This window comes from Carya illinoinensis, chromosome 2, assembly GCF_018687715.1.
Source record: "Carya illinoinensis cultivar Pawnee chromosome 2, C.illinoinensisPawnee_v1, whole genome shotgun sequence".
NCBI classification, from domain to species: Eukaryota; Viridiplantae; Streptophyta; class Magnoliopsida; order Fagales; family Juglandaceae; genus Carya; species Carya illinoinensis.
The window spans coordinates 35,322,243-35,347,494 of record NC_056753.1 but is presented as its reverse complement, the minus strand read 5'-3'; the positions used below and the strand labels follow the sequence as shown (position 1 = coordinate 35,347,494).

General features: G+C 34.9%; 3 protein-coding genes across 3 annotated transcripts; 1 reads left to right on the top strand and 2 right to left on the bottom strand.

Moving 5' to 3' along the window:
* The first annotated feature begins 254 nt into the window (after positions 1 to 254).
* LOC122301346 (elongator complex protein 6) lies at positions 255 to 3,253 on the top strand. Its single transcript, XM_043112624.1, has 5 exons — positions 255 to 588; positions 1,237 to 1,309; positions 1,821 to 2,011; positions 2,089 to 2,235; positions 2,973 to 3,253. Exons 1-5 carry the CDS (start codon positions 352 to 354, stop codon positions 3,093 to 3,095), a joined length of 771 nt encoding a protein of 256 aa, XP_042968558.1. The 5' UTR covers positions 255 to 351; the 3' UTR covers positions 3,096 to 3,253.
* Positions 3,254 to 3,865: 612 nt separating this feature from the next.
* Positions 3,866 to 7,872, bottom strand: LOC122301345 (probable adenylate kinase 6, chloroplastic). Its single transcript, XM_043112623.1, has 4 exons — positions 7,330 to 7,872; positions 6,362 to 6,502; positions 5,310 to 5,582; positions 3,866 to 4,281 (listed from the first exon to the last, which is right to left on the bottom strand). Exons 1-4 carry the CDS (start codon positions 7,648 to 7,650, stop codon positions 4,141 to 4,143), a joined length of 876 nt encoding a protein of 291 aa, XP_042968557.1. The 5' UTR covers positions 7,651 to 7,872; the 3' UTR covers positions 3,866 to 4,140.
* Positions 7,873 to 21,330: 13,458 nt separating this feature from the next.
* LOC122301341 (protein TONNEAU 1a-like) lies at positions 21,331 to 24,816 on the bottom strand. The gene is made up of 8 exons (XM_043112618.1): positions 24,620 to 24,816; positions 23,814 to 23,946; positions 23,146 to 23,234; positions 22,910 to 23,032; positions 22,407 to 22,540; positions 22,270 to 22,295; positions 22,029 to 22,188; positions 21,331 to 21,551 (listed from the first exon to the last, which is right to left on the bottom strand). Exons 1-8 carry the CDS (start codon positions 24,704 to 24,706, stop codon positions 21,500 to 21,502), a joined length of 804 nt encoding a protein of 267 aa, XP_042968552.1. The 5' UTR covers positions 24,707 to 24,816; the 3' UTR covers positions 21,331 to 21,499.
* Between the last annotated feature and the right edge of the window lie 436 nt (positions 24,817 to 25,252).

Genomic DNA, 25,252 nt, shown 5'->3' with positions numbered 1-25,252 from the left:
TAGTTTTCCCGTTAAAAAATCATAAACTTACTGCTTGTTAACAATTTATTTACAATTATGAATTAAAAATACTAAAAATTCTTTACAATTTGTTTCACAACAACACAAAATATTAAAAATAAAAAAATATTTTAAAAAACGAAATAGCTAAAATTACAATTAAAAAAGAAAAAATATATTTCTCTAAATAAAAAACCACGAGTGGCCACTTTGAAGTTTGAACGGCCAGGATTATAAATAAATAAAGCTTGTCCTCTCTCTCTCTCTCTCTCTCTCTCCAAACTGAACTGCGGCACCGTAGCTTCTCGTTCGGTCTCCTCAAAATCCAGTAGGAAAAAAAAAAAAAACGCAATGAATCAGCGAGCTTCGAACTTACTGGACGAAGCCCTAGGGCTCGTGGACGAGGGGACTAACCCTTGGACGCTAAGCGGCCGAGTGCTTCTGATTGAGGACTGCGTCGAGACTAGCGCCGCTTTCCTTCTCCACCACCTTCTCAAACGCGCTCTCTCCACTCTCTCCTCTAACGTCGTCGTCTTCCTCGCTCTTTCTCAGCCCTTCTCTCACTATGATCGCGTTCTCCGGAAACTCGTACTCCCTCTCTCTCTTTTTCTCTCAATTTCATTTTGTCTTGCACGAAGCAAAGTTATCCAGCACCTATTCTTTGGTTTTGGGGGATTTCATGTTGTTATTTTAATTTACTGTCGTGGGTTTATAAAGGGTCATTGAAACTATTTTATAAAGGGTCATTGAAACTATTTTTCAAAGTACAAACAGTCAGAATGTACTGGATATTTTCTCTCGAAGACCAATTTGCACTTGTGAAATTGAAATCCACCGTCATCCTCACTATTGCATGTTTTATTTAGTGTCTGGCATTGCTTAGTTTCGTAAGAGTTTCCAAAGTATTTTACCATGTATTATATAAAAATAGGCTGAAATACACTTTTAGTTCCCGAAATTTTGCTTAGGTTCGTTCTATCCCTGTCTTGGAAACTTTACGAGTTGTGATTTTATCAATAATTGGACAGGTAGCAATATTGGTCTCCCATTTATCAGCTATGAATTGAATTACATACATGGCTGAAGGACGGTTGGTCGGGCACGGTTGTAATTTGACGGCAAAATTTCAGAGTCTTAAAAGTGTATTTCAACCTAAAAGTGATGAACAATATATATACGTCTTGTTATTTATTTAAGGCTGTTACTTGAGATATTCGGATGGTGTTGTTTAAACAGGGTTGTAACTTAGCTGCTCAAAAGGAGAATAAGAGATTATTGTTCCTCGACATGCTTACGTCAGAATTTCCAGGTAAGAGAATTAGGATATAAATGGTACTTGCTATTTCTTAGCTTAAATTATAATTGAATTTTTTTCGACAAAGCTTGTGAATTCAGCCTCTCTAACAAGGATGGAATGGTGTACTTTGTTTGAAATCACTATCTAAATCTTATCTCAAGATCTGTTCATCAACTGCTTTTGTTCATCGTGGACTTGCCACTCATTAAGAGTGGTCAAGAAATTATTCTCCGTGCAAAATTTTCGCTTAAAATGAACGTGTGCAATGAACTTTATGTGTTTAGTGAAATTTTTAAATATGTAAATAGAATTTTGTGTGCTCAAGAGAAGTTGTCTACTTTATTCCTTTCCTTTAATTACTATGTTGGAAACATTCTATACCACATACTTGGTCCAGTTGTATGACTTGTTCTTTTATGTGGACAACAAATTTATTGCTTAAATGAATCATGATGGGTGACATTTGAATGATAATTGATAGATTCATCTTGACAAGAATTTTCTTTGATTAATTGATGACTAGATGGAGGTGAAAGTGGGCTTGTAGCTTTGTATGGGAAAATTGAAAAAGTGGTCAGTGCCTTAATTGAAGAAAACAAGAAGTCTATTACCATCATTATAGATGATCTTTCTCTTTTGGAGGTGGCAGCTAATGGTGCTTCAAATCATGTCTTAGACTTTCTGCATTACTGCCACACATTAACATCAGTATTTGTAAGATGATGAAGCAACTCTTAGTTTTTTTTTTTTTTTCCTACTTTATTTACCTTCTCATACCGTTCTTCTATCAGGGTTGTACATTAGTTGCCCTTAACCATGAGGATATCTATTCAAGCATGGAGAAGCCTGCCCTTATTTTACATCTGGAGTACCTGGCAGACATTCTGATGAAGACTGAACCATTGGCCACTGGTTTGGCAACAGATGTGCATGGACAGGTAGCATTGTTTTATTTCTAGCTAGTCATTCTTTTATACTGTATCGACCAAGTTGTTCTTGTATGTTATATATATACATGTGTGTGTGTGTGTGTGTTTCTCTGTGGGTGTGTGTGTAGGGGCGTGTAATGGAATAATGAAAAGGTACAACTACCTCATCCATGGTCATAGTTATGCTTTTGTCTCATTACTGGATACAGTGCTTGCACGGGAAAAATCTCATATTGATCTCATTCTTCATTGATATTGAACGAAATTATTCTTGCTTGTATGTTTTTATATGGTCATGGATTGTCTCGTACTTTCTGGTTGCTCGCTGACTACATAATCTAACATTTTTTTGTAAGTGACTACATAATATAACTTTCATCGGGCACTTAATGTACATCCTGTATACAGTTGCAAGGAAAATGTGTATGCTATGTCGATTCTCCAGATGGTGCATAGTGACCATCTTTGTAAATAATGTCAGACGATGTTATTGCTGGTTTTTTTTTTACTCTCTCTCTCTCATTTATTGAGAAAAATCAACACCAACCTGCTTCTGAACCGTGGCTGGTTACCTGCCAGCGTTACCTAAAGGTACAGCAGTAATGCTGCTTCAACTGAATAACATTCAGGAAGAGTGCACGCTAATATCCATGGAGTTTTTTTAATAGCGAGCCATACCAGAAATAGAATGTGTCATTTTTGTTTGTCTACTAAATATGATTGATCATTGAATTTCTTTGTGGCAGTTGACAGTTTTGAACAAAGAAACATGGGATGGGCAGGGGAGATCAAGAAACAGGATATTTAATTTTCACTTCCGAATCAAAGAAAATGGTGTCGAATATTTTTCTCCGGGGAGCAGGGCTTGATGAGGCACCATATGATGAGGAAATTTAATTTGCAGAATGGATGTATTAATGAGGGCTCCTTTAGATGGGAGGCTTTTTTTTATTTCTTCTCCCTAATGGATTTAAGTTTAAACTAATTTGAAAGGTCATGGTAATTTTAAATTTTAAATATTTGATGAGTTTTGCTATGTACAATCAAAATTACGTATTAATATGAGTATTAATATTGATTTTTTCATATATAAAATTTAAATTAGTACTGCTTTTAATCAAATTTATTTTTTAACCAATCATATTAAATTAGTATATATATTAATATGTAGTTGTGCTTACAATTAAATTTTTCCTGACTTGTAACTCTAGCTTTAAGATGAACTAGGGCCAAATTGAATGGTTTTCAGTGTCGAAAAGAATGGTGGGTTTGTATTAAGATGGGAAAGGGAATCTTAAGATACATTGAGCATTTGATAGAGAATCCCGCTAAGCATCATGTGAGACGATGTGACCCTAAACCCTCAACCCCAACAATTTTTAATCGAAGCCAACCCGAAACGATCGGTTTTCATCAGAATAGTTTGAACATAGACTGAATGACCGATCTTATTTTTGCTTGATCCATCAGTGGTCGGTAACAAAATTCGGCTTCCAATAGGTGATCAAATCGACTGCCAAATCTAGCAACGCTCTAGCTTCAAGGTTCCAGATCCCACATCCGAATGTGCTTTTTTTATTTTTTTTTTCATTACTTGCAAGTTTAGAGACTTCTAAATGCCATTACATGATTACACATATTACCTACAATTATAATAAATTATAATCAACGCAAGCTAAACATATGCGTCGACCAAATAACATTGTCGACAATAACATAATTCCTCTGTGCCCTCTGAACATCTTATCAATTGCACACGTCTCCAAAACCCCAATAGAAAGCTTTCTAAATGTGTAGGCATGTTTCCAGTTCTTATTGGACATCGTTGTATTGAAATTGATATGCATTCACATATCTTCAACATGCAAAGAATGGTCTAACTTACGTTCTGGATATTGAAGAGTATTAAAAAGTTCATGCTGCTGCAGACTTTTTGTCATAATGTTCAAGATTCAGAGCCTGAAGCAGTTTTGGCCAGGATTCTGGGATTCCTCCTGGTAGATCAAACTCCAACAACTTCCCACGGCTGCGGTAGAACTCTTCCACAGGTTGAGTCTGCAAAAGTGAGTTAATGTTGAACAAAAATTGAATACTTATCCTTGCTATCGTTTTTTTTACAAGTACTCTTGTTGTTATTGTTTATTAAGTTAAAACTTAGAACTAAACATTGTCACGTCAACATATTTTATTAATTGGAGAAACATCTTTTTCTATTCAGCGTGAGGTCCTGCAACCCACCCCAAACAGCTAAGGCTGTTAATGTGTCAAATCTAGCAGGCTACTCCAGCCAACATGACGGGGGCATACTCCTCTAAAGCAGCTTTTGGATTAAGCATGTCTTTGAAATTTACCACTTGGGGCAAACTAAGGCCTCAGTAACTCTTAAATAAGACATTAATTATAAAACCACACACTAGGTGTCAATATAACAGAAAAATCCCTTGGTACTTTATCATGAAATCGAATATCTCAATGATGATAATAATGACAATCAACCACAAAAATAAAAAAATAAAATAAAATAAAAATCTATATCAATTAGGAATCACAGTATTATCTAAAAAAATCTATATCTATAAGGAACAGTATTATCTTTATTAGTTCAATATTTCACATTCGCATAAAGAGGCTCCACAAATTATGTTGACAGACAAGAGCGAGAAATATGGTAAAGGGCAGAGGTCAAAACAATTCCCAAAGATCTATAATAAAACTAGATATCATTTTGAGAGTGAAGGAAGAAGTGGAGAAACAGTGTCAAGCCTTTTTCTCAGAAATAATCAAGTATGAAGGCACAACATCTGTGTTTATTTGGTATATATGCATTGAACTAGAATTATGATATTGCAACCTTACCTTGTGAACAATTTCGTAATAAATATAGGTGCACACTTTTTCATTATCACAACAGGTGCCAAACATAAACTTTTCTAGTGGAGCTAAGTGTACAGCACATTAATCCTTAATAGTTAACTGGCTTTGGTCTTACACAAATTTTGAAATATAAAATATTGTAAATTATTTTATCGAAGCGTCTATTGAAAATTTTGAACAGAAAACACAAATAGGCTATGGAGCAATACCATTTCCTTGTACACCCGAAGCCGTTCCTTAACAACTTCTTCCGTATCATCAGATCGAGTAATAAGTTTTGATGCACAGTGTGGAGGGGGAAGAAGTGGAGCCATGTATATTCCAGGGCTTCCATTCTCACCCTTTATATTGATACAGGCAATATTGTAGTTTCCTCCGCACTCGCTACATATCCTTCTTCCAAGGCACTTTGCAAGCAATGCATCTTCCCGAAGCTTCAGGTTGATAACCAAATCAATATTCATTACCCCCTCTAGAATTTCCTGGAAAACAGCCAAAACATAATGCAAACTAAAGAAATGAAAATCAGAGCACCAGACACAAAGAACACCAGGAATGATATAAATAGGCAGGGGAAGAGAATAGGACAGAGAATTCCAATTGGATTTTTAAAATCTTCTTACATTGCTAACATTTTCACCTTAGGAACCAAAATGATAGCCACAAAAAGGTACATACTTGCAACTATTGAACTATTACATTAAAGTAACTAAACAAGAAGCTAGAAGTCCCAGTGTACCAGCAAAAAGTCGCTCACAGATCAGATATATGACTAAATCCTGGGAAATACCTCACAACCATTAGACATTTGCCATTAAAAACGATCAGCACAGAGCTACTCTGGCTGTCTCAGTTGGAATAGCCTCGAAAACCATGATAATAGGTATCAAAATTGATAAGAAGAAAAGAATATAAACACACATATTGTTCATAGATTTGTAATTTACTAGCCTCTTCATATTTTTCTAGTTCAATATTGTAACACTCCAATGGAAGGCCCAAACCACATGGCCTATACTCCAAAAAGACTAGTCAATAATACAATTGGAGTCACATTAGAACCTTATAAAGAGCAAAAACTTCTCATTCCCAAGCAATGTGAGATCCCATATACCACCTACCCTCAATCTTATATGGGATTGACTAGTCTTTTTGGAATATTGGCCATGTGGTCTGGGCCTTTTGGACCTTCCATTGGGGCGTTACAAAAATACAAATATCACTTTCATCAACAAAGCCATTCATCAGAAGAAAAACTCACCGCCTGTCTTATGGTTCGAGGGAAACCATCAAGAATGAAGCCAGCTTCACCCTTAGCTTCACCAGCTTCAAGGCGCTTGGACAACAAATTTATTATAATTTCATCTGAAACAAGTTTTCCTTGGTTAACAATCTCCGCAAGCTGAAAAATAAATAAAATGAATATGATCAGAATATACACATAGAAACCAAGCAAAAAAAGATCAAACATAAAATTTAATGTTTCAGTTCTTTCAGACCATGCCTATGGTGGATTGACCAAAAGTTCTTGCTCACCCACAATCAAGAAGAAATTTTGAATTCTATCTAAAATCTGCTAAAATTTGCAATAACTAAAGGTAAATTGCTCGAATCTGTACTCTTTTTTTTTTTTTTTTTAGTTTAATAAGAATTTTATTACCATGAAAAGGCATAGCCGGATTACACAGGAAGTATACAAGAGGAGATACCCACACACAGCGACTAAAAAGATAGAAAAAACTAGATTAACTCCAACACATCATCACCGTTCATTACATTAGCCTTTGTCGACAGTTTGTACTCTTTTTACACTGTTTCTATGTATCTATGCTCGGAAGGCACATCTCCAACTGCTAAATTCAAACCGTAGCCAGGGGATAAACCAGGCCAGCCCAACCCCTTGCACATATTGCCAGGTTCAGATAAATAGGTTGGCGGGTTTTCTGTTCACAAGGCCAAAGCAGTTGGATCATGAATACATTTCAGAGACCGCACAATAAACTCTCTTTAGTAAGTTCTCAGCAAAGTAGAACCACCCATATGGAATTATCTATCGTATAGTTAACTACTTACAGAATTGGAAGTGCAGCACTAATAGTTGGGTTACGAGCATATTCTAACCATAATAACTTCCAAAGAAATTTCCTTTAGTTGCTATTTGAGGCTGAATACCATACGCTCATTTAGCTGACTTGAGCTGTATTTAACTGAAATTGAAATTAAGGGGACCTGGGAAGCGAGGGGGCCGGAGGAGGAGAGCTCTTCGCGGACGAGATCGCCGGTGGCGATGTGAGGGACGCTGAGTAGGTTGGAGAGTCGAGAAGCGTAGGTGCCTTTTCCGACACCAGGGCAGCCGAGGAAAACCCACTGAATGGTTCTATCCTGGCGATCGTGGCGCAGAGGGAGGGGCTTCTGGGCGAGCAGAGACGGTGGTTTGAGGTCATTTCCGAAATTCGTTGTAGAGCACGAAGAGAACGCCCGGATTATAGAAGCCATGGAGGAAATCGTCGTTGAGCCTCTCGCTCTTAGCAACCGGCCCAAAACCGCCATGGGAAAAGTCAAATTTTCTGTGAGAGAGAGAGAGAGAGAGATCGGCCTCGAAATTTGGCCTGGAGAAGTAGGAAGTAAAGCGGTATAGACTCCAGTTATGAGGCGTAATTCCTGGAAGCGAGGAGGGTTTTGACGTTTGAAAAAGCCACGACGTGTGCACTTGCAGTGCGATCTGTTGGAGGAGGATACGTGTGGGGCTCGAGCGGGTCTTTTTCTGCTTTCCGCTTTCATTTCACGTGCTTCCACAATATAAAGGAAAAAAAAAAAAAAAAAGAAGAAGATATTTTCAGGAGACTACTGTATCATATGACACAACACAACAGAACTGACATTACCATGCGTTTGAATTGAACTGAAAGTACGGATGAAAACCAAAAATATTGACGTGGTTTTGGTTCAAGAGGAAGGGTTTGGCTTGCATCCTTAGTAAAAAAAAGGACATTTCCTGTTAAAGAATTAATGGTCATGATTATTTATTAGTAATCCAGCTATTTAATAACTTTTATCTCTTATATATCCAACACATTTCATTTTTTCTAAATATTTATTCATTAAATATAATAGTTTGTATCAAATATATTTATATTTTTTAATTTTATAATATTTATAATAAATAATATATATTATATACCAGTACGTAATAAATAACCTAATAAATGCAAGTGCATTTTTATTGGTATCTTTAAACTTATTTTTAAGAAGATTTTAACAAAATATTTATATGAGTAATGCTAGGTATATTTTAAAGTGTATAAATTTTACATATTTTAAAAAAAAAAAACGAGTTTTAAAATTAAAACTATAATTTTTTTAAATAAATCTCAAATTTATCTTTTTTTTAAAAAAAGAAAATGCAAGATTTACACATCCCAAAATTAATATCGCAAATATCATTTTTAAAATTAGAGGGGATGAAATATGTTGGGCACTTTCTATATGAAAGTTATTAAATGACAATATGGAAGTTTTTTTTCTTTTTCTTTTTTTTTTCTTTTTTTAATGAAAGATTTTGGTTTGACCGAAATGAATGCAAATTGCCAAATGCACACATTGAGAGAGAAGAAGATAGGAAAGAATTTGAAGGACTATGATTGCTTATTGGTAGCCAGTCATGGCCATTAATTCTTTAACAGAAGATTTCCTGTTCTTTTTGCACAGGAGGCAAGCCAGACCCCAAAATGAAAACGCACCGTCAAGAAAAAAAATGTGTAGATCTTGACCGAAATCAGTTGACGAAGGAAGAGAAAACCGTCAACGTCTGTCTCAACATAAATCCAATCATTCATTGGTGCCTTTGGTGGTACGATAAAAGAGAGAATTGAGAGAAGTGATCGTCAATGACATTGCTGTGTCCACATTGTGATGAGAGAGGGAGGTGTGATGACACCATAATGAGAGAAAGAGAGTGTGTGTGTGGGTGAGAGAGAGAGAGAGAGAGAGAGAGAGAGAGAGAGAGAGAGAGAGGGTGGGAAGTATATTGTGATGGAGTCTGAAAGGAAGTCGATGGAGAGAAGAGGGGGAGGGTGTTTAAACCTTAGGTCGAAAAATGTTGTTTATTGTGCTGTTTCATTTATATTGTTTTTGAAACTAAAGGTTTAAAACAACATCGTTATATATATATAATATTAAAAATATAGATAATTATTGTTGAATCCAAGATTTCAAATTTTGTGTAATTATATATTTACACATAGATTTTGATGATAACAAATGAATTCAAAGAATAAAGAAGTCTCAAGCTCAAGTTGTCTGCACAATGGAGTCAAGCACATCAAAGAAACAAGCATGAGTAAGAAGGGAACAAATTCACATTAAAATTATAGAGTAATGTTGTAAATCTCTTCAAAATTCGAAATTAGGATTAATGCTCAAAATTAATATTTTATCATAAAGCATTAAAATACATTTTCCACATGTGCATGAATATTTTTTAAAATTTTGAAAGATGATTGATTGTCATCTTTTGCATGTGCATGCCTTGATTAAAGGGTTGAACTTTGAAAATATTAAAGATGATTGATTGTCATCTTTCACATATGCATGTTTTATTTGAATATTTTCAAAAGTGATTTATGCTTTTTTAGACTTATACAAAAGGTAGATGATTTTGTTTGAAAAATTTGAAAAGTAAAGTGTGCTCATTTTGTCATATGCAAAAAGTAAAAAATTAGGTTTGAATTTTTTGAAAATGAAAATGTGCTCATTTTGTCATATGCCAAAAGTAAAAGATTAGGTTTGATTTTTTTGAAAAAGTGAATGATGTTGTCTTTGATAATTGAAAAAGAAGAAACTTTTATTTGAATTTTTTGAAAAAGTGAATGATGTTGTCTTTGACATGTGAATCTTTTTAAATTTGAATATGAAGTCTCATATGCCTATAAATAGATCATTTGAGAGCTTCACATTTACAACACCAAGAGTATACAACATTTATTCAAAGCTTTCATTCTCTCTTCTCTAAGCATTGAGCCTTAATCCTTGTTCATTTTTAGAGATATAGTTTACGTTGTATTATTCTTATTTCACTCATTGAGGAGTGTTTTCTGATAACCTACCCACTATCAGCTCTTGTATCAGAAAAATGGTGTGTATAATTCTTGTGTGTGTAGAAAGTATTCTACACGGGAAATAGTTGAATCACCACGTGTAAGGTGATTGCAAGTGTAGAGGGTGTTCTACACGGATCCTTTGTAGCGGTGTTGTTCAAAGGTGTAATAGGTTTCTATCTCCACCTGAAGGAGGTTGAATAGTGAATTTGGGAATTCTCAAGGGGTAGCTTGAGGTGAGGACGTAGACAGTGGGGCTGAACCTCGTTAACATACTGAGTTTGCTTCTCTCTTACCCTTACTCTTTATATTTATTGTTATTTCATATTTTGTTTATATTTTATATTATATATTTGATTTATAATTGTTAATTTTTTTTATACAACTCAATTCACCCCCCCTCTTGTGTTAATAATCTGGGCAACAATTAGTATCAGAGCTAAGAGGTCTATTATAAGACTAACTATCTTTTGAGTTAAGATCTTATGGCTAACGTTTCAGCTTCGTTTGGTGAAAGTCAATCTAGCAGTCGGCCTCCACTCTTTTATGGAGATAATTACTCATTCTGGAAAGTTAGAATGAGAATATTCCTTCAAGCTCAAGGTCGAGGAATCTGGAAATGTATTGTAAATGGACCTTATATTCCAACAAAAGTGGTTGATGGAGTAAAGGTCAAAAAGAAAGAAGAAGAGTTTGATCGTGAAGACGATAGACTTTATACTTTGAATTTAACTGCTATGAATTTATTATTTAATGCTCTCAATGGAAATGAGTTTAATAGAATAATGACTTGTGCTACGGCAAAAGAAATTTGGGATAACTTGGAAGTTACTTATGAAGGAACTTCGCAAGTCAAGAAATCAAAAATTTATATTCTTACTCATGAATATGAAATGTTTAAGATGAATGATGATGAATCTATTTCTAGTATGCACACTCATTTTACTAATATCATAAACAGCTTGACAACTCTTGGCAAAGTTTATTCCAAGGTGGAGATAGTAAGAAAAATTCTCAACTCTCTACCAAAACGTTGGGAATCAAAAGTAACAGCGATTCTTGAAGCTAGAGACCTCAATAAGCTCGAAGTCAATGAACTCATCGGGTCACTTATCACCCATGAGTACACATTGGAAAGAGGAGAAGAAAAAAGAAAGCCAAAGAAGAGCTTAGCACTTAAAGATGTTCCTCATGAAAGTGAAAGTGATGAAGATGAGGAAAATGAAGATAAAGATGAAGAAGTTGCGATGATAACAAGAAGAATTCAGAGGTTCTTGAAGAAAAATAGAATTTCTCCAAGGAAATCTTTCAAAAAGTTTTCCAAGAAAGATTCAGGTAAAAATGACACTTGAATTTGTTATAAATGCAATAAACATGGTCATATCAAACCAGATTGTCCTCTGTTAAAGAAAGATCGAAACAAGGGCAAGAAAGCAATGAAAGCTACATGGGATGATGATTCAAGTAGTTCAGATAGTGAAGCAAGCAATGGAGAATCAGCAAATCTTTGTCTTATGGCTAAAGATAACATTGAGGTAACAAATCTTGATAATATTGAAGATACTTCATATGAAGAGTTGCAAAATGTTTTAGAAGAGGTATATGAGGAATTTGAAAAATTGGGTATCAAGTATACTGTTTTGAAAAAGAAAAATTCTTCTTTAACAAACGAAATTGAAATTTTAAGAAAAGAAAGTATCATTTTAAAAGATGAAAATCTTGAATTAAATAAGAAGAAAACCGATTTAGAAAATATTGTTGAAAACTTTACGAATGGAAAAAGAAATTTTGAAAAACTTCTTGGTAGTCAAAGATATGTTTTTGACAATGCAGGTTTAGGATATATGCCAAAACAAAAATATAAACCTTATAAAAATTTCTTTGATAATCATTCTACATCAAAAACTAATATTCAAAATTCTTTTCATAAAAATAATTTTGTCAAAAAAGGATATTATTATAATCATTCAAGTTTTTCATATATGTCACATGCTATTTACAATTTTTGTAATATAAATGGTCATAATTATCATACTTGTCCTATTAGAAGAAATCATAGAATGACTATTAGAGTCATATGGGTACCTAAAAATCTTGTTTTTTCTAATACTAATAAATAAAGGACCCAAAGAACTTGGGTACCAAGAAAAATCATTTTAATTGTTTTTATAGGTATGCATGAAGTCTTCCACAAGCAAAAACAAATGGTTTTTAGATAGTGGATGTTCAAGACACATGACGGGAGACAAGACTAAGTTCTTTGATCTTAGATCTAAAGAAGAAGGACACGTGACATTTGGAGACAATTCGAAAGGGAAAATCGTGGGAATAGATAAAATTGGTAATGAATCTTCTCTCATAATTGAAGATGTTCTACTTGTTGAAGGTCTAAAACATAATCTTTTGAGCATAAGTCAATTATGTGATAAAGGATTTACAGTTACTTTCAAAATGGATAAGTGCATTATTTTGAATGATCATAATTGTAATATTTGTTTTATTAGTTTTAGAAACAATAATGTTTATACAATTGATTTTGAAGAAATTATCTCACAAGATGCTATTTGTTTTTCAGTTCAAAATGAAACTAGTTGGTTATGACATAGAAGATTAGGTCATGCCAACATGGAACTTATTTCTAAACTTTCAAAAAATGATCTTGTGAGAGGTTTACCAAAAACATATTTTCTTAAAGACAAAATTTGTGATGCATGTCAATTTGGTAAACAAACAAAAACTTCTTTTAAAACTAAGAAACATATTTCCACTACTAGACTATTGCAACTGATACACATGGATCTTTTTGAACCAAATAGAGTTGCAAGTCTAGGAGGAAAATATTATGCATTTGTTATTGTTGATGATTTCTCTAGATATACTTGGGTCATCTTTCTTACTCATAAAGATGAGGCACATAATGCATTTACCAAGTTATGCAAGAGAATTCAAAATGAAAAGGGCTATACTATTTCAAGTATCCGAAGTGATAGGGGAAAAGAGTTTGGTAATAAAAATATTGAAACTTTTTGTGATGAAAACGGTTTTGTGCATAATTTTTCTGCTCCTCGAACTCCTCAACAAAATGGGGTAGTAGAGAGGAAAAATAGATCTCTTCAAGAGATGGCAAGAACAATGCTCAATGAGAACAACTTGCCTAGTTATTTTTGGGCCGAAGCGGTAAGTACTGCATGTTATGTTATAAATAGAGTTATGCTAAGGTCTAAGTTAGATAAAAACCTTCTATGAGCTTTGGAATGAGAAAAAGCTCAACATTGGTTACTTTCATGTATTTGGATGCAAATGTTTTATTTTGAATGACAGGGATAATTTAGGCAAATTTGATGCAAAATCTGATGAAGGTATCTTTCTCGGGTATTTTACTAATAGTAAAGCTTATAGAGTATTCAATAAAAAGACTTTGACTGTACAAGAATCTATGCATGTAGTATTTGATGAATCTAATTCTTCACTCTCCAAGAAATCTATTGATGAAGAAACAGGAGGTATAAATAATACGGAAAGTCTCAATCTCAACAAAGAGAAAACAATAGAGGAAGTTCAACATGGAGCCATCATGAAAGATCATCAAAATTTAATACAAGATGCAACCAAACAGTGAAAATTTGTGAAAGATCATCCAGTGGAACAAATTTTGGGAGAACCTTCACAAGGTGTAAGTACTCGATCATCTCTTAGAAATATTTACAATCATACTGCTTTTCTATCTCAAATTGAACCCAAAAATATTGATGACGCACTTCTTGATGAATCTTGAATTCTAGCTATACAAGAAGAGTTAAATCAATTTGAAAGAAATGATGTTTGGACACTTGTTCCTAGATCCAAAAATCATACTATTAATGGAACAAAATAGGTTTTTAGAAACAAGAAAGATGAGTCCGGAGTCATTACTAGAAATAAGACTCGACTTGTAGCCCAAGGTTTTAATCAAGAAGAAGGAATCGATTATGATGAGACATATGCACCTGTCGTAAGATTAGAAACTATTCGAATGCTACTTGCAAATGCTTGTTATAAAGATTTCAAACTTTTTCAAATGGATGTTAAAAGTGCTTTCTTAAATGGTTTTATAAATGAAGAGGTATATGTTGAGCAACCTCCAGGTTTTGAAAATCATATTTCCTTAAATCATATTTTCAAACTTACAAAAGCACTATATGGACTTAAACAAGCTCCTAGAGTTTGGTACGAAAAACTTAGTGATTTTTTTATTGAAAAAGGTTTTTCAAGAGGAAAAATCGACACAATTCTTTTCATTAAATATGAAAATGATGATATCCTTTTGATTCAGATTTATGTTGATGATATAATATTCGGTGCTACTAATGAAAATATGTGTCAAGTTTTTGCTAAGACTATGCAAGAAGAATTTGAGATGAGCATGATGGGAGAACTTACATTCTTTCTCGGATTGCAAATTAAGCAAGAAAAAAGTGGGACATTCATCAATCAATCAAAATATATTAAGGAATTACTGAAGAAGTTTGGGATGGAAAATGCTAAAGAAATTGGAACACCAATGAGCCCATCAACTAAACTTGATAAAGATGAATCCGGTAAGCCAGTTGACTCGAAGATATATCGAGGTATGATTGGTAGCTTATTATATTTAACAGCCGGTAGACCAGATATTATGTTTAGTGTGTGCTTATGTGCACGCTTTCAATCATCTCCAAAAGAATCACATTTAATTGCAGTTAAGTGCATTCTTAGATATCTTAGTGGTACAATTAACCTAGGGTTATGGTACCCTAAGCACACATCTTTCGATCTAATCAGCTACACAGATGCAGATTATGCTGGCTGTAAAATAGATCGAAAAAGCACTAGTGGAGCATGTCATTTCTTAGGTCATGCATTAGTTTCCTGGTTTAGTAAAAAATAAAATTCTGTTGCACTATCTACTGCTGAGGCAGAATATGTTGCTGCGGATAGTTGTTGTGCTCAAGTTCTCTACATGAAGCAACAACTTGAAGATTTTAAATTCAAGTATAATCACATTCCAATCAAATGTGATAATACAAGTGCTATAAATCTTTCAAAGAACCCAATACAACATTCTAGAACTAAGCATATTGAAATAAAGTATCATTTTCTTCGAGATCATGTGCAGAAAGGCGATATAATATTAGAGTTCACAAACACACACGATTAGTTAGCAGATATTTTCACAAAACCTTTACCAGAAGATAGATTATGTATGATCAGAAGAGAAATAGGTATGATGCATGCTATGAATATCTCTTAAAAGATAGACTAGAGTCAATAAAAATAGCGATAGATTTTTTAAATACTTTTACATAAACTTGAGATTCTTAGCCTCATGTTTGAGACGCTCATTCTCTTCATACAATATCATGTCATTCTTATCCACGAGAACCGACAAGCGGAATGAAGAATCTAATAAAGATTTCAACTGTTTATTCTTCTGCTGAATGATTCATTCCCTTGTGTGAGACTCTTGAACAATTCGTTGAAGTACAACAATTTGTTCTTTGAGTTTTTCAACTTCATGATTTTTGGCTTGTAACCGCTGAGAAAAAGCAACAATAGAGGAAGAGTAGCGAGTCCCAAGACTCACCAAGTCATAAATAGCATCAGAATCTGACTTATTAGTCAGATTATTATTTTCTTGCTGCAACATGGCACCAATGGCAGCTGCAGAAAGGATAGGAGGTTGAGATGCAGAATGCCTCATGGATGGATCTAGAGAAATGTTAGAAGAATGAGCCATTGAGAAAAGAATAGAAGACTTAAAACGAGAATGCTGAAGGAATGCAGATGAGTTATAGAGATGAGATGAAAACTTGATGCAGATTGGATGAACTTCATGACTGATTTTATAGAGATAGCATAAAGAATCAGACAAACTATTTTCTCTTTAAATCTTATTTAGTCAAAAGAAATACAAGATATGCTAGACACACATTGTCAAAAGTTTTCTTACTAAACCAGCGAGATTAACAGTAGATTGTCCCTATTTTTCTAGTAAACGATGAACCTTGGCTGTTATCTGCCGATATTGACCTTGTATCTGAACCCTTTCTCGTTCCAGCTCCTCTATTCGTGGTTGCAGATCATGAGCATACCAATCTGTAAATTTTTTCAACTATTGGTTTTCTTGCTTTAACCTTTTATTCTCACTATCCTTATTAGCAAGCTTCTGTCGTAACTCAAATATTTGCATGTTAAGATGATCAATCTCACTCACCCTCGCCATTAACCTCCGAGACATGATCGTAACAGAGGCAGCATATTGACTACTGAGCATTCTTGATTCTGCAATAATTTCAGAATCAGCCTTACTAGAAAAACGGTTCACTGCTCCTATCATGGTATTGACGGCCTCAGGAGAGAAGATTGATGATTGATGCGTCAAGGGTTCCTGATTCAAGTCTGGAACATTAGTGGAAGAGAATTGCTCAGTCATTCTATCGTTGTGGAAAAACAGAACTCAGGTCAAGAAGCGATTATTTTTTTGGCATCCGATAGATGAAAATGATCATTTTTTATAGAAACTCGGAGCCTTCAATCCCGTTTGTCAACAACATCAGGCGATTGTTTAAATCTTCAGCCGTATTAAATTCATAGAGTTAGGCCTCGAGGCTTTGCAGCACTTGTCGGGTCACGGACGGCTCCATTTTTCAACTATCTATAGTGTCTACTTATGCACCGTTTTCTTCAGTCTATTTACTTGTTGCGGATCCTTTTTAGTGATGCCAAAAGGGGGAGAAGTGTTAGACTAGAACATTAACACTGTTTAAATTGCTAAACTTGTTATATATGCTTGGAATTATATTTATACTTTTGTTTGAAAAACTAACGCACATTCTCAGGGGGAGCTTAAGTATTAATACAGGTTTCAGGTTCTATCAAGTATTTGTCATCATCAAAAAGGGGGAGATTGTTGAACCCAAGATTTCAAGTTTTGTGTAATTATATATTTACACATAGATTTTGATGATAACAAATGAATTCAAAGAATAAAGAAGTCTCAAACTCAAGTTGTCTACACAATGGAGTCAAGCACATTAAGGAAACAAGCATGAGCAAGAAGGGAACAAATTCACATTAAAATTATAGAGTAATGTTGTAAATCTCTTCAAAATTTGAAATTAGGATTAATGCTCAAAATTAATATTTTATCATAAAACATTAAAATACATTTTCCACATGTGCATGAATATTTTTGAAAATTTTGAAAGATGATTGATTGTCATCTTTTGCATGTGCATGCCTTGATTAAAGGGTTGAACTTTGAAAATATTAAAGATGATTGATTGTCATATTTCACATGTGCATGTTTTATTTGAATATTTTCAAAAGTGATTGATGCTTTTTTAGACTTATACAAAAGGTAGATGATTTTGTTTGAGAAATTTGAAAAGTAAAGTGTGCTCATTTTGTCATATGCAAAAAATAAAAGATTAGGTTTAAATTTTTTAAAAAGGAAAATGTGCTCATTTTGTCATATGCCAAAAGTAAAAGATTAGGTTTGATTTTTTTGAAAAAGTGAATGATGTTGTCTTTGACAATTGAAAAAGAATAACCTTTTATTTGAATTTTTTGAAAAAGTGAATGATGATGTTTTTGACATGTGAATCTTTTTAAATTTGAATATGAAGTCTCATATGCCTATAAATAGATCATTTGAGAGCTTCACATTTACAACACCAAGAGTATACAACATTCATTCAAAGTTTTCATTATCTCTTCTCTAAGTATTGAGCCTTAATCCTTGTTCATTTTTAGAGATATAGTTTGCGTTGTATTATTCTTATTTCACTCATTGAGGAGTGTTTTCTGATAATCTACCCACTATCAGCTTTTGTATCAGAAAAATGGTGTGTATAACCCTTGTGTGTGTAGAAAGTATTCTACACGGGGAATAGTTGAATCACCACGTGTAAGGTGATTGCAAGTGTAGAGGGTGTTCTACACAGATCCTTTGTAGCGGTGTTGTTCAAAGGTGTAATAGGTTTCTATCTCCATCTGAATGAGGTTGAATAGTGAATTTGGGAATCCTCAAGGGGTAGCTTGAGGCGAGGACGTAGGCAGTGGGGCCGAACCTCGTTAACATACTGAGTTTGCTTCTCTCTTACCCTTACTCTTTATATTTATTGTTATTTCATATTTTGTTTATATTTTATATTATATATTTGATTTATAATTGTTAATTTTTTTTATACAACTCAATTCACATCCCTCTTGTGTTAGTCATCTGGGCAATAATTATATAATCAGTCAATTTAATAGTCTGGTCCAGCATCAAATTAGGATTGAATCGATCGACAGTGGTTTTGACATAATTCTACCACTGTCTGATCGATTCTACCCTGGTTTCGTACTTCGATAGCTAGTTTAAGGCTGTTACAATAGGTTTGGCTGATTTTTGTACAGCCCTAATGACAAGGCTTGTATGTATAGGTTATTTGTATTAAAGAGTCGTAAGCACGAAAGATGTCACCGATAAGGCTAAGACCTTGGATATTTAAAATATTTTATCTTATCCCATTTTTTCCATTATTATGATTTTTTTAATTATCACTTAAAATATAATAAATAATTCAAAAATTTTAAAATTTCAAAACAATAATAATATTAAAAAATAATATTTTATTCAATTTTTTATTTTCATATTAATTTATCTCATCTTAACTCATTATCCAAACTGTACCTAAATGACATTTTTTCATCATTTTTTTTATACTCAACATTTTTTAAAAATTCACATTATCATTAAAAAATATTTAATTAATTATTAAGTAAAAAAAAAAAAAGGCAATAACTGACCATCCTAGGACATTTGATCAGTGGCTTTAGCATTATTTTTCCTTTGAGATCAAATTTTATCAAGGCTGTGTTTGGATAGTCTACTATTCAATATTTTATAATAGAAAACACTATAGACACAAAGAGATATTATACACTAACATGACACACTCTTTCCCTTTTCTTTTTTCTCCCACTTCCTTTCTCTCCCCCCCAATTTTGTTATTTCTCCATCTCCCCCCTTGCCCTATCTCCCGTGCCGGCTATGAAGCCCACTGTTGCCTGCCATGCGCCATAGTGCTCAGGGGCATTGCTTCGAGAATAGAAAACATCAGCGGTCCACATGGTGGCCATCGGCACCCTTGATGCGCTTTAACGTGACTGGGCAGAGGAGTTAACGGCCACTGTTGTGCCTGTGCATCATCCTGTGGCCAGGCGGTAGAGGACCGTCTCCGCCATAGCTAGGCAATTTCGCTGTCGCATGCTCGTCGTCCCAAGCTCCATAGCTCCATCGTGTCTTGCTCTGTTGCCTCTCTCCAGTCTCTCTCTCTCTCATCACTCTCTCTCTCTCACTCCCGTGCTCAGTCGCTTAGATCAACAATAGTGTCGCTGCACCACTGCAATCTGCTATCACACGCTCGTCGTAGTCAATCCATAGCTCCCTCGTGCCCTGCTTTTGCTGCATGGTCCATGTTTTGAGTGTCACTCCCATGCTCAGCCGCTTAGATCAATAATAGTGTCACCGCACCACTGCAATCTGTTGTCACACGCTCGTCATAGTCAATCCACAATTCAGTCGTGCCCTGCTTTGCTTCATGGTTTTTGAGTGTGGTGGCTAGTAGAGAGAGTGAGTGAGTGAGAAAGACGTGGTACACTGTTAGTTTGCCACATTAATATGTAGAATCATTTTGTATCTTTAGCAGCTCCCAATAATAAAATATTAAATAATTTTTCATTTACTTTTTACTACTATTTAATATTTTATTATTATTTTTTTACCACTATTTACAGATCATCTGAATCAACTCACTGGCCAAGAATCCTAAATGATTACTACCTCCAGGATACAAGGAATACGAATCTTTCATCAACGGGCGGAATTTTTTTACCTTTTGAATTGTTATGTCCAGTTTCTTTTGGAACTGAACTTTTAGGCCCAAAACACCCCTCTTTCCAACGGATAAACTTTGCATCTCAAGCAATAACTAAAGACTTTAAAATCCAAAAATAATCCCGTCGCCAAGACCCTGGCATTGTTGCGTTGTTTTCACAAAAGGGTCTCACTGTCAGTGCTTCCAAAGAAAAGGAGAAAAATGAAATATTCAAAGAGGAGCCACAGTTACAAACATTCCTCCAGAAAAATGCATGCGAATATAATTCGAACCAATCTATTTCTTCGTTACCACTGTTCTAATACAGTTTTTCTCGGCGAAAACACGCACAAGCCCGAACTTGAGATGCATGTTCTATAGGGGTGAGCATCGGCCGGTCCGGACCGGCAAAACCGACCGGACCGGCACTATTTGGACCGGACCGGACCGGACCGAATTGGGTCCGGTCCGGTCCGGTCCCATTTTTAAGGGACCGAAAAGATTCGGTCCGGTCCCGGTCCGGGAGTTTTTCACCCCGGACCGGACCGGACCGGACCGAATAGAAAAAAAAAAAAAAAAATTATTTATATATATTATTTATATAATAGTATTAGCATATTACTAATATATATAATAGTATACTATATGTATATATATTAAATATATTACAATATAATTACATAAATATTAAAAAAAATGTCATTAAATATTAGCATATTATATAAATATATAGTTATCACTATTACTATTATTACATATAGTTATTAGTTATAGTATAGTTATTATTACATATATTTATTAGTTATAGTATTATTACTAATAGACTAATAGTATTAGCATATTACTAATATATATATAATACTATATGTATATATATTAAATATATTACAATATAATTACATAAATATTAAAAAAAATGTCATTAGATAAAAAAATAAAAAATAAAAAAATAAAAAAAATCAACCTTGGACCGAATGGACCGACCGGACCGGACCGGACCGAATAGGACCGGACCGGACCGGTCCTGATGGAGTTCGGTCCGGTCCAGGGTTGGAAAACCCTGGACCGAATAGGTCCGGTCCGGTCCACAAAACCTCCCCGGACCGGACCGGACCGGACCGAACTCACCCCTAATGTTCTAACCAAAAGGAAGGCTTTCTGCCTTCGGGCCAGTTTTCCCAGATAGTCACTAGCTACTCCCTTTTTGATGATTCCCACAACATCACTAACATGACTTTCACATACCAACAGAAAATAAAAAGATAAAATACAATAAAACTCAATCAAAGCACTGAATCACATCCCGAAACACTTCAGTTTACATGATATCACAACCCTCATTTGATGGTCTTCATTGAAGGTTGAAAAAATAAAAATACATTAAGATTCACCCGCAGTCATACCAACGATGTCATTCAGCTACATATGGTCAGCCCGGCCATCATCCTCACTGATTCCATCCCCAGCATGCCTGCAACCGAATTCATCAAATAAGCTACGAAAATGATACATATTGCTTTTATTCAGCCTCATCATTAGGTTTTTGGACTGCAATAGAAGATGAACATAATAGTGGTGCTCAACTTGTCCAGATGCACAATTTGCATTTCCATACGTATATGTAGTGTCATTTGTTCGTTCATTTTTTGGCCAAGTACAACTTGTTGAAAATTGAATGCCAACCACGTATATATAAAAGTTTAAAGATCCCATCCTTGTTAGTTCAATTCTAAACTTGAGTCTTAGAGATGAATACCTTGCTATCAGCAATTATATGATGATGTTTTTTAATGGTAAGTTAAGCATACATGCAGTGGGTCTGGGACTCTAATGACATCACCGCAACCATGTTGGATGTTTCTAGAACCCCTATCCTTGAGTTCTTTTTCATTGATAACAAATGGAAAATAGAATAAAATTTTGTTTTGATTGGGCTATTAAAACAAACCGCCAAGATGTAGTCAGATTTCGAGCTTTTCTATCCAACTGAAGGTTCTCCAAGGCAGCTGATGCACGAATTACATCCTCTGGGAGCTCGTCACTGTCATATCTCCAATTATAGTCATCCTTCCTGTATCCAGACATCGAGGACCCTCCTCCTCTACGATCTGAGGGCTAGACAGTATCAGATAAAGAGACTCATGAAAAGCAGATAGTTGAAGGACATAGTAAATAGCTTTGTTACTCACCAGATGCCTGGGAAGCAGGAACATGCCTGCATTAACATGCCAACAAGCTTACATGTCAATTGGAAAAAAGAAAAAGAAAGGAATAGAGAGAAATTAAATAAGTTATAAAAAATGAAACAGTGAGGCAGGTGCAGAACCTTCCCAGTGGGGGTAGGCCCCCAGCAACAGATGATGAGGAAGGCCTCCGAGTGCTCCTGGACTCTAAATTGGATAAGGATTCAGCTTCAGGAGCAGTTAATCTTCTTCCTGTGCTCCTTGCTTGGGATAGATTCTACAAAAACAAGATCCAAAAGAAGAATAATTTGTTAATTAAAAAAGTTAATAGCAGTATGAGAAGAAGTTTCTCTTAAAAGAAGGAAGTTTTAAAATGCATGCATTTAGGTTGTTTCAGATTTCCCTCATAGATATCTAATTCTTAGACCTTCAAATTATCATCGTAAGATATTAATCATACATGCATATATACATCCATCCTCAACGTAGACACTTCAACTTACATACAAACATACACACACACATACATACAATCTTTGTATTCCCTCAACCTAGACACTTCAACTTTACCACTATAATGTCAAACAGAATTCCCATGCATGTTTTGAATTGAACGATTGATGTCTGAATGAGATATGTATCAAACCTCAAACTTCAAGAATCCTTCAAGCACGTCTAAAAGCAAAGGACCACTATCACCATTTCTGTTGAGATCGTATCCATTTTTGCTACTAAAGTCTTTCAATTCAGTTTTCCAGGAATCCTTTTGCTGCACAATAACCCCCCTATAGGTTAGAAGATAATTGAACTAACTAGTTCAAAAATAATTGCATCAAAATCAGTAATACTTGAAAGCAGTAGAAGAAAAAATTACTTGATTACCAAATTACACTCTGGCAAATATACTTTTAGTGTATGATTTAGTTGTGCCCAGTCCAAGTATTCGCATATAAGAGCAGAAAGTAGCCTTCCTGCATTTAAAAGAGTGCAACAAAGAGGAGAAAATTAGAAAGACAGCCATATATGACTTCACATAAAAACTGCCAATGCATCATGTTCTGCAGCAAAACTTCATCATCTTGGTGTATTCCTGGGCTAGGAAACTAGACCAAACTATACAGGTCCATTTGCTCATATTGTAAGACACCATTTAATATGCAGGATTCAAACTAGGATAAGGAGGAAATTTAGATCGTGTCTGTGACAATTAAATGAGTAAATAACTTAGTTGTGGCAGAAAGAGTAATCCCATAATTTTGGGACTCTTGAATCCCTGGCTGGGGTAGGGATTAGGATAGACTAGGAATATTGGTCTTATGGATTTAAAGGCCCAAGATAGTCCCAAGCACTCTCTCTCTGTCTCTCTTTCTCAAACCAGTTTGCAGGTGAAACCCTTGCTGGTTAAAATTTGAATGTTTCCTTATTTCTTTGATCTAGAGATATAACAGAGACTGAAACTTTTAACCTTAATTGGCTAACATGTGACTCAAGTAAGCTATAACAAATAAATGAAACGCATAGAAGGACAGACAATGGATGTGTAGAGGCACCTGAGGAAGAAGCATGAAGTTGTTTTGCACGATCGTTGCAGCTACCTAGTAATGCAGGAGGCAAACCTTCTTCCTTTTCAATTACGTGATCCTCCTCTTCAATTGCCTCAAACACACTTGCTCTGAGTTCAGCCTAGCAAAAACCAGAAAGATTAATCAATTAGCATGCAACTCAACTAAGCTTAAAGCACAACTTATTGGAGTCAGCTAAACACATCATTTATCACTAAATTTAACAATTCAAGGCCAAAATATCTAACTCCCCATTCAATTCGCACCTATATATAACTAGAAATATGAAGATAACAATACACATAATAGATAGCTAATTAATGGGAGAAAGGATAACATTTTTGCTCGCTCATTCTAAACCAGGAAAGTTCCAAATGAAGGACTGACATATGTCCTTAACATAGGAGAGTATGCACCCGCAGGCAGATCATATTCCACGTCTAATTCCTCACAGACCCTCTTCACTTAACCTAATTCCAGACGAGCTTGTGTTCTCTAAAATCCGTCTCCAAAATCACGCCACGAGAAAGTCCGTTAGTTTACAAAAAATTAGGCACATCTCGTTGAACCAAGATAACAGATGATCTTGCGAGAAACTAAAGCCAACCGACATCAACTCAGTGTTAGCATCATCACGCAATTAGCAAGGAAGGAGTGGAAATTAGCAACTGGAATAACGGATATAAGCAGTGGGCCATATAAGACGATAAAAAGCACAAGAAAACTACAGAAAACAAATGAAATTGAAAGCGAAAAATGAAGGAAGGCTGGAAGGGTAATGTGGGGAATTTTACCCGGATCTTGGCGAGGACGCCCTTCTTCTCAAGGGTCCGAGTGACGAGGGTCTTGAGGTCCATCATCTCCCTCGTATAGTCGTCCATTTGAGTTTGAGCGGAGTTTCTCGTCTTCTGCTCACTCGCTGTCGCAGGTTTCCGACGCTTTGCTTCGAAGGGGAGAGAGACAGAGAGAGAGAGAGAGAGAGTAAACCAGCAGGGAAGGTGGGTATGATGATGGGTTTACTTTGGTACATGTGGGCTCTACTGGAGCCTGGAGGTGGGTACAAGGTCGTTCAGAGTAATGAGCCCATAATATAAAGGGCCCCACCTTGGTAAGCCCCACCCCAAGGACTAATTTAAGAGAGCCCACAACTAATAGTTCTTGCTATTCGGCCCAATGTAGCTCCGATTGATGAGGCTCGTGCCCCGACTCCGTTTGTAGTCGTTCATAGTAAGATTCCATTGTTAAAATTTTTTTGGGTGTTTGGATTGAAAAATCATCTTATTTTATAATTATGATTTTTTTAAATTTGTACATAAAATATAATAAATAATTTAACTTTTTCAAATCTCAAAATAATAATAATATTAAAAAAATAATATTCTAACAATAATTTATTCAACTTTCCACTTTCATCTAAAGTTATCTCA